At 37.8% G+C, this 12,472-nt stretch overlaps 1 protein-coding gene across 5 annotated transcripts in view; it reads left to right on the top strand.

Moving 5' to 3' along the window:
- LOC133646673 (latent-transforming growth factor beta-binding protein 1-like) overlaps positions 1 to 12,326 on the top strand; it is a 321,379-nt gene extending 309,053 nt beyond the window's left edge. For all 5 annotated transcript variants that reach the window (XM_062042297.1, XM_062042299.1, XM_062042298.1 and 2 more), the window contains 2 exons: positions 1,674 to 1,823; positions 9,110 to 12,326. In XM_062042297.1, coding sequence (XP_061898281.1) covers positions 1,674 to 1,823; positions 9,110 to 9,285 — 326 coding nt within the window. In that variant the 3' untranslated portion in view covers positions 9,286 to 12,326. The remainder of the gene's footprint in view (positions 1 to 1,673; positions 1,824 to 9,109) is intronic.
- Positions 12,327 to 12,472: the final 146 nt, after the last annotated feature.

Below are 12,472 nucleotides of genomic sequence, written 5' to 3'. Positions count from 1 at the left end.
GATAGTTTGTAAAAATAACAATAAATACTTAAATATCTGCTCGTCACCTTGACTTACGATTTCAAAGCAAGTTATCCGTCAATTTGTACGTACAAAAATCAAATAACTAAATGCATAGGCAATAATATAATGAGGCGATTATACTTTTATATTCTTATATTCACTGTTACAAGCGGCCCTCTGAGGGCAGCCATGACTGCGATGTGGCCCTCGATGAAAACAAGTTCAACACCCCTGCTTTAACTGTTATTAACGAAGAGCTCGCAAGGCATGCTGGGTCCTCCAGCGGTATGGAAGTAGAATTGTCTCACATCAACTTGTATATATCAATATGATATTAATACATATGCATATATTAATAAATATACAAATGTGATTTACGAATAAATAAAGAATTTGTATAAACAAACGCGAATTTGTTTTATATTGTTGAGATTTGAAAATATATACAAATAAAATTTATAAATATAAAAATGTGACATACAAATAAATCAAAAATTTGTATAAATAAACGTATATTTGTAAATATTATTTTTGAGATTTTAATATAAATATGCTTGTTTTTGTATTTGTATTTGTATTGAATTTGCATATGTGGATCGCTTTTTTGCTTTTGTGTCGATGAGACATTCCTACCACAAACCAGATGCACAAATACATGTGACCTACACACTCCCCTGAAGAACCAGCAGAGGGCACTGCAGCCAGAGCGGTCTGGGTCACAGACATGGTCAGACATTGGCGAGCCAATCAGAGGCACACTAGGGAGGGTCATATTACGTCATGACTTTTAGTATGATTTGACACACATTGCACTGATAAGAGATCAGTATCTACATCGGGACAAGGTCATTAAACGGCATTGATACAATAAAAAAAGCAGCTAGCACGTTCTTTCAGATTAACTGGATAAATTAGCATTAGTTAATACAAAGCTAACGTTAGCTTGCTCAGGCCCGTTGTGCGTTTTCTCTGTAAAGACATGGATTGTTTTTGTGCAGAGAACTCCAGGCATTTTGCATGTAATGCATATAATTCTCTGTGACCCAGACCGCTCTGGCTGCAGTGCCCTCTGCTGGTTGTTCAGGGGAGTGTGTAGGTCACATTTGTTTGTGCATCTGGTTTGTGGTAGGAATGTCTCATTGACACAAAAGCAAAAAAACCATCCACATATGCAAATTCAATACAAATACAAATACCAAATCAAGCATATTTATATTTAAATCTCAAAAATGTATTTACAAATACACGTTTGAGGCGGTTAGGAAGTCAAACTTGTAGATAATACACAGCTATACCAGCTTCCATTCTTCTGAGGAAACTTCCTACTCCTTTTCGAACATGTTGAAAAGAGAATCTGGAAATTGTGATGTATCATGTTGTATGCTTGCATGTTCGAAATAAACTCAAACTCAACTCAACATTCTGCAAGCTTTTGGACTGTGTCAGTTGTGAGGTTGAGGTTGAAGTCAGAGCTCTCAAGTTCTTCTGCTCCATTCAAGCAAGAATCTCTGTTGATTTGTTGTGTCCCAAGACTTTTGTCAATATAATGTATTTAGAACGGGCATATTTAATGCCAGTAAAAACTATTAAAATCTTTATTCCCTTTCATACAAATGCATTGACAACATGCTTCTTAGTTCCATAAACACATTGTGTTCTTTCTTTCTCAGAACGCTACGAAGGCTTTGAGGGTCTCCAAGCAGAAGAATGCGGCATTCTGAACGGCTGCGAGAATGGACGCTGCGTTCGCGTGAGAGAAGGCTACACCTGCGACTGCTTCGACGGATACGAGTTGGACCTTAACAAGATGGCCTGCATAGGTGGGCTCTCACTGTGACATCTTGGCTATCTCACAGCCTTCCTTCCGTGTAAAGCTTCTCAGAGGGGGACCTCTGGGAGTCCGCATGCGATCCATCAGTCAGTTTATTCGCCTCTCAGAATGTTGGAATGGTGATCGCTCCCTTCGTGTTTAAACCTTTCGGAGCCAGGCTTAGGATTTATTTCAGTGAGGCAATGCTTCATGCGGCTCAAGGAGAAGCTTTGCATTTAACAACCTTGCATTAACTTGTGTTTTACGGCGATCTAATGAAAGCTGTCTACTCCCCAAAAGCATTGTCTTTTAGCTGCTCGCTGCCAAGAGTAAGGCCTTGAATCTGCGGCCCTCACTCTATTACATGCAGTTTTTATATCTCTTAAGTGTGCTTTGTTTGTCTTGTGAGAAAGTGAGACTGTCTTGTTATGGAATGCTATGATTACAATATTCCGTCTGCGTTCGGGCTTATCAGCCTCAAGGCCAATAATACCGAGGCAGTGGAAACATGTGGTGCAACACATGCTACATTCCTGCTTTTCCTAAACATCATTGCCCATCAGAACATGACGTACACAGGAGGCTCATTCACCAATGTCACTGTCACATTCATGATGCCCTTGTTATCTTTACTTGAAGTTCTGAGCTTTTGAAATGCTCAACGGCATCATGATCCTGCCAAAAACTACATGGATGAGGATGTTTTAATGGTGGACCTGCTATAATTCAACATTCAAAAAAATAACAAGGACTACGAGATATCCCATTTTCCTGAATGTAGGGATCGGTACCAAATTCAGTACTATTAGAGGTACAAACCAAATTATGTCAGTTCTACTGGGAACCGATTCACATAAACTCAAATGGTACCATATTTAGATACCTTTGTTGCACGTGACGTCACGTCCCGTTGTAGACTTGGCTCCGTCTCAAGCACAGTGGGCAACCAAGCCCTCAATGCGGAGTCAGTCGGACCACCTCTAGGTAAATTTGCTTTTTTTTCTTATGCCAACAAAGCAAGCATACCTGTTACAAAAGCGCTCGAAAGTAAAGTAACACTTCCCTTTTTAAAATGAGCTAGCTCTATGGTGTACATGCTACTGATTAGCGGATTTTTACATGGCATTTTCAACACCTCTAAATTTGGCAATAAAAACTACAACTATGCTGCACGTTACAATTAAACAGTTGGTGTTTAATAAGTACAATACTTGAGGTATAAACACTTTGTTGGACTCAACAAAAGACACGACTGGCACTTTCAACTTAATGGCAAAAACGACTTTGTGACAATGGCAACACACTACATCCTATCCTGCCATCTAATGTCTTGGAATTGCAACTGCATTCTCAGGCACCGCAAGAGTATATACAACACTTGCAAATACGACTCAGAAGTGTAAAAATATATATATATATTAGCTGGACAGCACAGTTATCATTATTATCTCAGTGTTAAACTTAAAAAATGACATTTTATTATTGAGCAATTAACATTTATTAACACATGAGCATGCACAACGTTACAAGAGTACCGGTATCAATTCCCAGATACCAGGAATTGATACCATATCGATTCAAATGTGAAAGATACTAGTCCCTACCAGGAGGCAAAACATGGGGACAAAATCATTCGGGATCAATACACTTAGTCTGCATGCATTATTTTGATGTCATATTCTTAAATACCCTCACAGGATCAGTTAGGTATACAGTATCTGCAGTATATCACAAAAGTAAACACTTCCCTCACATTTCAGAAACCATTTTATTAGAGTCTTTATTCTGAAAGGACAAAACAATACAATATTTGATATACTTTAGAGTAGTCAGGGTACAGCCTCCATAGCAGTATATAGATTTACGATCCACTGAAAATGAGTCAAGACACAAGGAGGGATGGGCACCGAAACCCGGTTCCATAATGACACAGGTGCCAATGTAAAACCGAAAAACTAAGTACTGATTGATTGATTGATTGATTGAGTTATGGTGCTTAATTAATTGCATACTTAGCCACTTGAAACAAGTGCTTGGTGATGATATTGTACAAGTAACGTCTTGGAAGTAATATAGTGTCCAACACGAGCACACACAGTCTGATGCTCTTTTTAAACTGTATTGGCTATTTTAACAAGCCAACAGCAGCCATCATAACAACGCCACACAGCTAGGCTAGCCACAACAACACCGGACTTCCTCATTACGGCGAGCCATGTTGCATTCACGAACCTCCAGAATTATGAGGATCAACGAGCAAGTCCTTTTTTGCACGTTCTCTATGTTCTGTATTTCTGCAATAATTATGACAATTTATCGTGGATTTGATGTCTTATATTTTTAATGTATTCATTTTTTATTATTTAATTTATGTAATCAAAGTATTTAAATTAATACAGTAGTGTATTCAATTTGGATGTTACAAAATCCACAAAAAATAATAAGGCATTATTTTTTTGTTTAGTTTTTTCCCAAAAATTTGCATTTTTTTAAGTATTGTTTCGCTCATCGATTAGACACCTGCACCATTTTTAAAGTACAAATTTGGTACTAGCATTGTTAAAATGTAGACTTGGACCAATTACAAATTTTGCTGGACGATATATTGTTCCACACATCATTCCCAATAAACAATTACAAATTTTGCTGGACGATATATTGTTCCACAAATCATTCCCGATAAACAATGTTATTGTCAGCATTATTTTGAGACCAAATTAGGCACAAATTTTAATACAATATATAATAATAATAATAATGCAATTAACCCTTTCAAAAGCAATGCACTTTTATTTCTCATTACTATTTTATTTTTTACCATTGTAACTGAAATGTCATTAACTTGTATTAATCCTAAATAAGTGTGTGTGTGTGTGTGTGTGTGTGTGTGTGTGTGTGTGTGTGTGTGTGTGTGTGTGTGTGTGTGTGTGTGTGTGTGTGTGTGTGTGTGTGTGTGTGTGTGTGTGTGTGTGTGTGTGTGTGTGTGTGTGTGTGTGTGTGTGTGTGTGTGTGTGTGTGTGTGTGTAAGGTGGCGGTCCACCCACCGAGACAAAGATGGACAAGTGGAGTCACTCCGTTCATTTATTTACAAAACCCAAAACCAGTGAAGTTGGCACGTTGTGTAAATGGTAAATAAAAACAGAATACAATGATTTGCAAATCCTTTTCAAATTATATTCAATTGAATAGACTGCAAAGACAAGATATTTAACATTCGAACTGATAAACGTTGTTATTTTTTGCAAATATTAGCTGATTTGGAATTTGATGCCAGCAACATGTTTCGAAAAAGCTGGCACAAGTGGCAAAAAAGACTGAGAAAGTTGAGGAATGCTCATCAAACACTTATTTGGAACATCCCACAGGTGAACAGGCTAATTGGGAACAAGTGGGTGCCATGATTCACAAACAAGGATGGGGTGAGGGTCACCACTTTGTTAACAAATGTGTGAGCAAATTGTTGAACAGTTTAAGAACGACATTTCTCAACGAGCTATTGCAAGGAATTCAGGGATTTCACCATTTACGGTCCGTAATATAATCAAAAGGTTCAGAGAATCTGGAGAAATTACTGCACATAAGTGGAGAGGCCGAAGAATTTGATCCCTCAGGCGGTACTGCATCAAAAAGCGACATCAGTGTGTAAAGGATATCACCACATGGGCTCGGGAACACTTCAGTAACTACTGTTCGTCGCTACATCTGTAAGTGCAAGTTAAAACTCTACTATGCAAATCCAAAGCCATTTATCAACAACACCCAGAAATGCCGCCGGCTTCGCTGGGCCCGAGCTCGTCTAAGATGGACTGATGCAAAGTGTAAAAGTGTTCTGTGGTCTGACGAGTCCACATTTCAAATTGTTTTTGGAAACTGTGGGCGTCGTGTCCTACGGACCAAAGAGGAAAAGAACCATCCAGATTGTTATAAGCCCAAAGTTCAAAAGCCAGCATCTGTGATGGTATGGGGGTGTGAAGGCACCATTAATGCTGAAAGGTACATACAGGTTTTGGAGCAACATATGTTGCCATCCAAGCAACGTCTTTTTCATGGACGCCCCTGCTTATTTCAGCAAGAAAATGCCAAGCCACATTCTGCACGTGTTACAACAGCGTGGCTTCGTAGTAAAAGAGTGCGGGTACTAGACTGGCCTGCCTGTAGTCCAGACCTGTCTTCTATTGAAAATGTGTGGTGCATTATGAAGCGTAAAATACGACAACGAAGACCCCGGACTGTTGAACAACTTAAGCTGTACATCAAGCAAGAATGGGAAAGAATTTCACTTCAAAAATTGGTCTCCTCAGTTCCCAAACGTTTACTGAGTGTTGTTACAAGGAAAGGCCATGTAACACAGTGGTTGCTGCCATTAAATTCTAAGTTAATGATTATTTGCAAAAAAATTTAGTTTCTCAGTTCGTACATTAAATATCTTGTCTTTGCAGTCTATTCAATTGAATATAGGTGGAAAATGATTTGCAAATCATTTTATTTTATGTATATGTATATGTATTTACGATTTACACTGGTTTTGGGTTTTGTAATTCTGCTATTGAGAGAGTGAACCCTTTTGCACCCTGTTTGAAAGCGACAAAAGAAGAAAACAAACACACGGACATGGCGATTTATCGATGTCAGCAAAGTTATCGAGTTCTTTTTTTTTAATCGTTCGATTAATTGATTTATTAATCAGCACAGTCCTAATAAAATGTTATAGGACTTAGTATTAGACAGTAATTGTGCCGAGCCAGCAGTCAAGCAAGGTGGTGCTCGCGTCATGGTCTGGGACTGCATGAGTGCTGCCAGCACTGGGAGAGCCGAGGTTCATTACATTACTTGGATGTACCATGGCATCCCCTTCCTTTGGGAAACTCTGCTGTATTGCAGTTTTCCAACATAATAAAGAGCCCAAACACACCTTGACAAAGGCCTTGTTGAAAAAGGTAAAAATGATAGAGTGGTCAAGAATGTCTCCAGACTTGAACACAATTGACCACTTGTTGGGCATCCTGAAGCGGAAAAAAAGATAGGCGGAGAAGCATCCACCAACTTCATCAGGAGAAGAGGATTCCAGTAGCAACCTGTGCAACTCTTCTGAATTCCATGCACAATAGGATTAAGGCAGTTCTAGAGAACAATGGTGCTGACGCTAAATGTTCACACTTTGGATAGAATTTGGACATCTGGGAAGTTTTCTCACTTGTGTTGCTATGTATTGTATTAGGACAATAATGGCTGTGTTGAGTCATTTTCAGTGGATAGTAAATCTACACTACTATGAAATCTCTCTATGGCTGCTCTTAATTGTATGAATGCTCCAAAGCATTCACACATATGGTTTTCTACACCAAAATGTATCTATTTATTATTATTATTATTCTCCAGATTTTGGCGCGTTCTTCCTTCCACATTTTTCACATGATTCAAATTGTTCCAACTTCAAACTGTTCAGCCTATTGGGGAATCGCAGACTTTCCTTTGACAAATTCCAAAAATTCCCATATTTCTCAGAATTCCAGGTTTTCCGGGACATTTTTCCCATTTAAAATGAATCGGCCATTTTTCAAACTTACACCATTTTCACATTTTTCAACCTATTCAGACTATTCCACGTTCAACACATTACACTCATCCAGGACATTCAAACTATCATTTTTCCAAGTTCGAAAAAATTCCAGGAATTCCCAGAATTCCCGTTTTTTCAAACCCTTGTGTCACCCTCTTTTCTGTCAACTACTCCTTCAACATTGTTCAACCCACTTCAACTGTTCCACTGTCAAATCATTCCTTTTAATCAGGACAAAAAACAAAGTTGTTTTTTGAACTCGAAAAATTCCTGGTTTTCCCAAAATTCCAAGAATACTAATTCTATTTCTCACTTAAAAATGTTACTACTTCAATATTTCTCAACCGATTTCAAAAATTCCAACACCAACCAATCACAGCATTCAAAATAGCATTTAGCATTTTTTTTTTTAAATTCCCGCTTTTCCCAATTTTCCATTTTTCAAAGTTCCACAACTCCCCCATTTTTTTATCCGATTCAAACCGTTCCAACTAGAGATGTCGATAAATGCGTTAAAATGTAATATCGGAAATTATCGGTATCGTTTTTTTTATTATCGGTATCGTTTTTTTTATTTATTTTTTTATTAAATCAACATAAAAAACACAAGATACACTTACAATTAGTGCACCAACCCAAAAAAAAACTCCCTCCCCCATTTACACTCATTCACACAAAAGGGTTGGTTCTTTCTGTTATTAATATTCTGGTTCCTACATTATATATCAATATATATCAATACAGTCTGCAAAGGATACAGTCCATAAGCACACATGATTGTGCGTGCTGCTGGCCCACTAATAATACTAACCTTTAACAGTTAATTTTACTCATTTTCATTCATTACTAGTTTCTATGTAACTGTTTTTATATTGTTGTACTTTTTTTTTTATTCAAGAAAATGTTTTTAATTTATTTAACTTATTTTACAAAATTTTTTAAAAAGTACCTTATCTTCACCATACCTGGTTGTCCAAATTAGGCATAATAATGTGTTAATTCTATGACTGCATATTGTTGTGTTGATATCGGTATCGGTTGATATCGGTATCGGTAATTAAAGAGTTGGACAATATCGGAATATCGGATATCGGCAAAAAGCCATTATCGGACATCCCTCGTTCCAACTTCAAAATATTCAGCCTGTTCAGGAATTGTGTGCTCTACTTCAACAATTAGTTCAACTTCAGCATTGGAGCATTCACACGCAAGTCCTTCAGGAATTGCTTCATCTACTTATAGTGAAATTTCCATTTTACAGAGAAAATTATGGTTTTACATGTAGAAAACAATTAAAAGTACATATAAACTAGGAATTAAATTAATAATAGAACATTTACCATCAATTTCACCTTCATTCAAGATTTAAGTTGATAAAAATGTGGTATTTTGCCACACATTTTTCTTGAATTCAATAGTACTTCTCACCTTCTTTATCAAAGTGCTGTTACTCGCAACCTTCTTTGGCCCCATGGTTGTTCATTTTGCTGTCATACTCTTTTAAAAGACTGACTTTGTTTGGACACTCGATTCCACACAATGTTTGTACGAGGGTACACGTCTGTCAATATTTTTCATTGAAAGCCGTATCAAACAAGAAGTGGGGCGTGCCAAAACCGAGGCGTCACTGCATTGCAATGGTGGTAGTAATTGTTTTAAAGCATTTTAGCTCATTCAGTTCAAATTAAAAGACAATGTCATGGTGCAAATGTTTAACATGTGACCTTTGCTCGCAGACATAAACGAGTGTGAGGACATCAGCGACAAGGTGCCTTTGTGTCAGAACGGCCAGTGCACTAACACGGAGGGATCCTACAGGTGCAACTGTTTGTCTGGCTTTGTGGCCTCCGACAAGCCACACAAATGCATTCCAGCAACTCCAGAGGTGGAGCACAGAGAAACAGGAAAATGACATGGCGACTGATTAGCACTGATATTTTCATATCACCTGCTTCTTCAAAGTTGAATTTTTACTCTTGTGGCCTTCTTCTTCCTAACGGTAACGCTGAAACGTCCAGAACAGAAGACACTAATCATCCCTCATACAGAAAAAGAGGAGTCTGCAGTGAATAGATGACATTAGGTTTCTAGCTGTTAAAGGGATTTTGTGGACTGGCCTTTTTCATTTAGTAAACCTCCTGATAATTTTATATATTTTCAATTTATTTTCCCTGTGTTGTGTTATTTATTTAAAGGCCTACTGAAATGATTTTTTTTTAGTCAAACGGGAATAGCAGATCCATTCTATGTGTCATACTTGATCATTTCGCGATATTGCCATATTTTTGCTGAAAGGATTTAGTAGAGAAAATCGACGATAAAGTTCGCAACTTTTGCTCGCTGATAAAAAAAAAGCCTTGCCTGTACCGGAAGTAGCGTGACGTCACAGGAGCTAGGATTCCTCACAATTCCCCATTGTTTACAATGGAGCGAGAGAGATTCGGACCGAGAAAGTGATGATTACCCCATTAATTTGAGCGAGGATGAAAGATTCGTAGATGAGGAACGTTACAGTGAAGGACTTGAGAGGCAGTGATGGACGTATCTTTTTTCGCTCTGACCGTAACTTAGGTACAAGCTGGCTCATTGGATTCCACACTCTCCTTTTTCTATTTTGGATCACGGATTTGTATTTTAAACCACCTCGGATACTATATCCTCTTGAAAATGAGAGTCGAGAACGCGAAATGGACATTCAGTGCCTTTTATCTCCACGACAATACATCGGCGAAATGCTTTAGCTACGAGCTAACGTGATAGCATCGTGCTTTAACTGCATATAGAAACAAAAAAAATAAACCCCTGACTGGAAGGATAGATAGAAAATCAACAATACTATTAAACCGTGGACATGTAAATACACGGTTAATGCTTTCCAGGCTGGCGAAGGTTAACAATGCTGTGCTAACGACGCCATTGAAGCTAACTTAGCAACCGGACCGCACAGAGCTATGCTAAAAACATTAGCTCTCCACCTACGCCAGCCAGCCCTCATCTGCTCATCACCCGTGCTCACCTGCGTTCCAGCGATCGGCAGAAGGACGAAGGACTTCACCCGATGCGTTTGGCGGCCCAGAGACGTAGGAAGTCAAGGTGAGGTCGGCGGCTAGCGCGGCTAGCGCGGCTAGCGCGGCTAGCGCGGCTAGCGCTCCAACAAAGTCCTCCTGGTTGTGTTGCTGTAGTCCGCTGCTAATACACCGATCCCACCTACAACTGTCTTCTTTGCAGCCTTCATTGTTCATTAAACAAATTGCAAAAGATGTCCAGAATACTGTGGAATTATGAAATGAAAACAGAGCTTTTTGTATAGGATTCTACGGGGTACCATAACTTCCGTTACTCTGACTTCGTCACGCGCATACGACATCATACCGCGACGTTTCAGCCGGATATTTCCCGGGAAATTTTAAATGTCACTTTATAAGTTAACCCGGCCGTATTGGCATGTGTTGCAATGTTAAGATTTCATCATTGATATATAAACTATCAGACTGCGTGGTCGGTAGTAGTGGGTTTCAGTAGGCCTTTAAGGCCTTTTCGGCGCCATGATTGCGTCCTCTCTTTATTTGTTAATTTCATGTACAGGAATGTCTTTGGAATTCTTACACTTACAGAAGCCCCCATTCATATAGCCCCATTTAAAAAATGTAACATCATCTGTCACGTTTCAAGTGTCAGGTAAACCATGACGAATGGGCCCATATGAATACGCTTCCTACTATAAATGCACAAAGACAGCACCAATTCTTTTTGCCCCCTCCTAAAAGTCATTAAAAACGAGTTGCAACATGAATGTGCGTACCAAGAGCTAAGAAGACAAAACAACCAAACTTTTCAAAATGAAAGCTTCAGCCGCTACCTTTAAGATGTATATTAGAATCTGATTATAATGTTTTTTATGCAAAGGTGCAATACTTGCAGCTTTTTATGAATAAAATCAATCTAACAGTATTAACTTATTTTATTTTGTTGACAAAGTAGCAAAGTGTGTTGCTAAATTTTAATGTCTAAAATAACACCTGATGCAACAAATATCACTGCTTTTATGTACACTACTCAATCAAATCATTCACCAACATGTGTGCATCTCTTAATGCAAGACAAAGGCTCCGCTGGTGAGGTTAAATTTATTTTGTACAGCTCTAGTACAACGGATATTTTTTGTTAAATACCCGTTGTAATACATCATACATAGCACAACCAATATTTTTGCTTGACATCAAATATAAAAAATATGAAAAAAAAAATGACATCATAGCTTTGTAGATTTTTATGCGACTGTAAACATTTTTTTTTTTTAAAGCAAATGTTTTTATGTGTGAGGAGAGCGACTGACACTGTACCAGAGGAACTTCGTGTATAACCTGCCCTGTGGAGCAGAATATGAAATATATAAATATATATATATTTTTGGAAGTGGCACCACTGCTCTAATCTAATGGCAGACATGTATTATTTCATTGCAAAGACAATACGATTGAAATGTAAGCACCACTTTATGTATGTTACAACTCTATGATTAAATATTATTCATTGTCAACATTTGTTCTTCTTAAGTCAAAAATGCATCATAATAGAGAGCCTTAATTTCTTTATTTGAATGTTTTTTTTTCTTAGTTTGGAATAAATAATTTGTTTAATGGGCAACTGGCAAAATACACAGTCATGACAGCAGCACACTGCTATAAATGTCTAATTTAACTTGCATTAATAAACTATAAATCCTACAACTGTGCAAATGTTTCCATGTGATGTGCACTGTACTTTAACTGTGCTGCTCCAATTATCAGCTGAACCAGACAGGAAGTCCAATATTTGGGTCAAAGTTGGAACAGGTGAGGCCCTATAAAATCCAATCCCAAACGACTTAATGCTAATGTTTTGTTGCAATGATGTGGTCATTGGAAAGATCATGCTCATTCATTTTGTTTACCTCTTGACTGTAATCACTGTCAGTCAGCCAAATAAAAACATTAAAAAAAACATAAATATGTTCGGTGTTTAATTCCATATAACATGTACTAAAATATTACTTACCAGTTAGTGTTTGACATTTAGCTAGTGTAAAGTTATTTTTGACAAAAATACAGAATAACACA

The sequence above is a fragment of the Entelurus aequoreus genome, linkage group LG03 (assembly GCF_033978785.1).
Source record: "Entelurus aequoreus isolate RoL-2023_Sb linkage group LG03, RoL_Eaeq_v1.1, whole genome shotgun sequence".
Classification (NCBI taxonomy): Eukaryota; Metazoa; Chordata; class Actinopteri; order Syngnathiformes; family Syngnathidae; genus Entelurus; species Entelurus aequoreus.
Note: the sequence above shows the minus strand (reverse complement) of the source record. Positions and strands in the feature narration are given on the sequence as shown.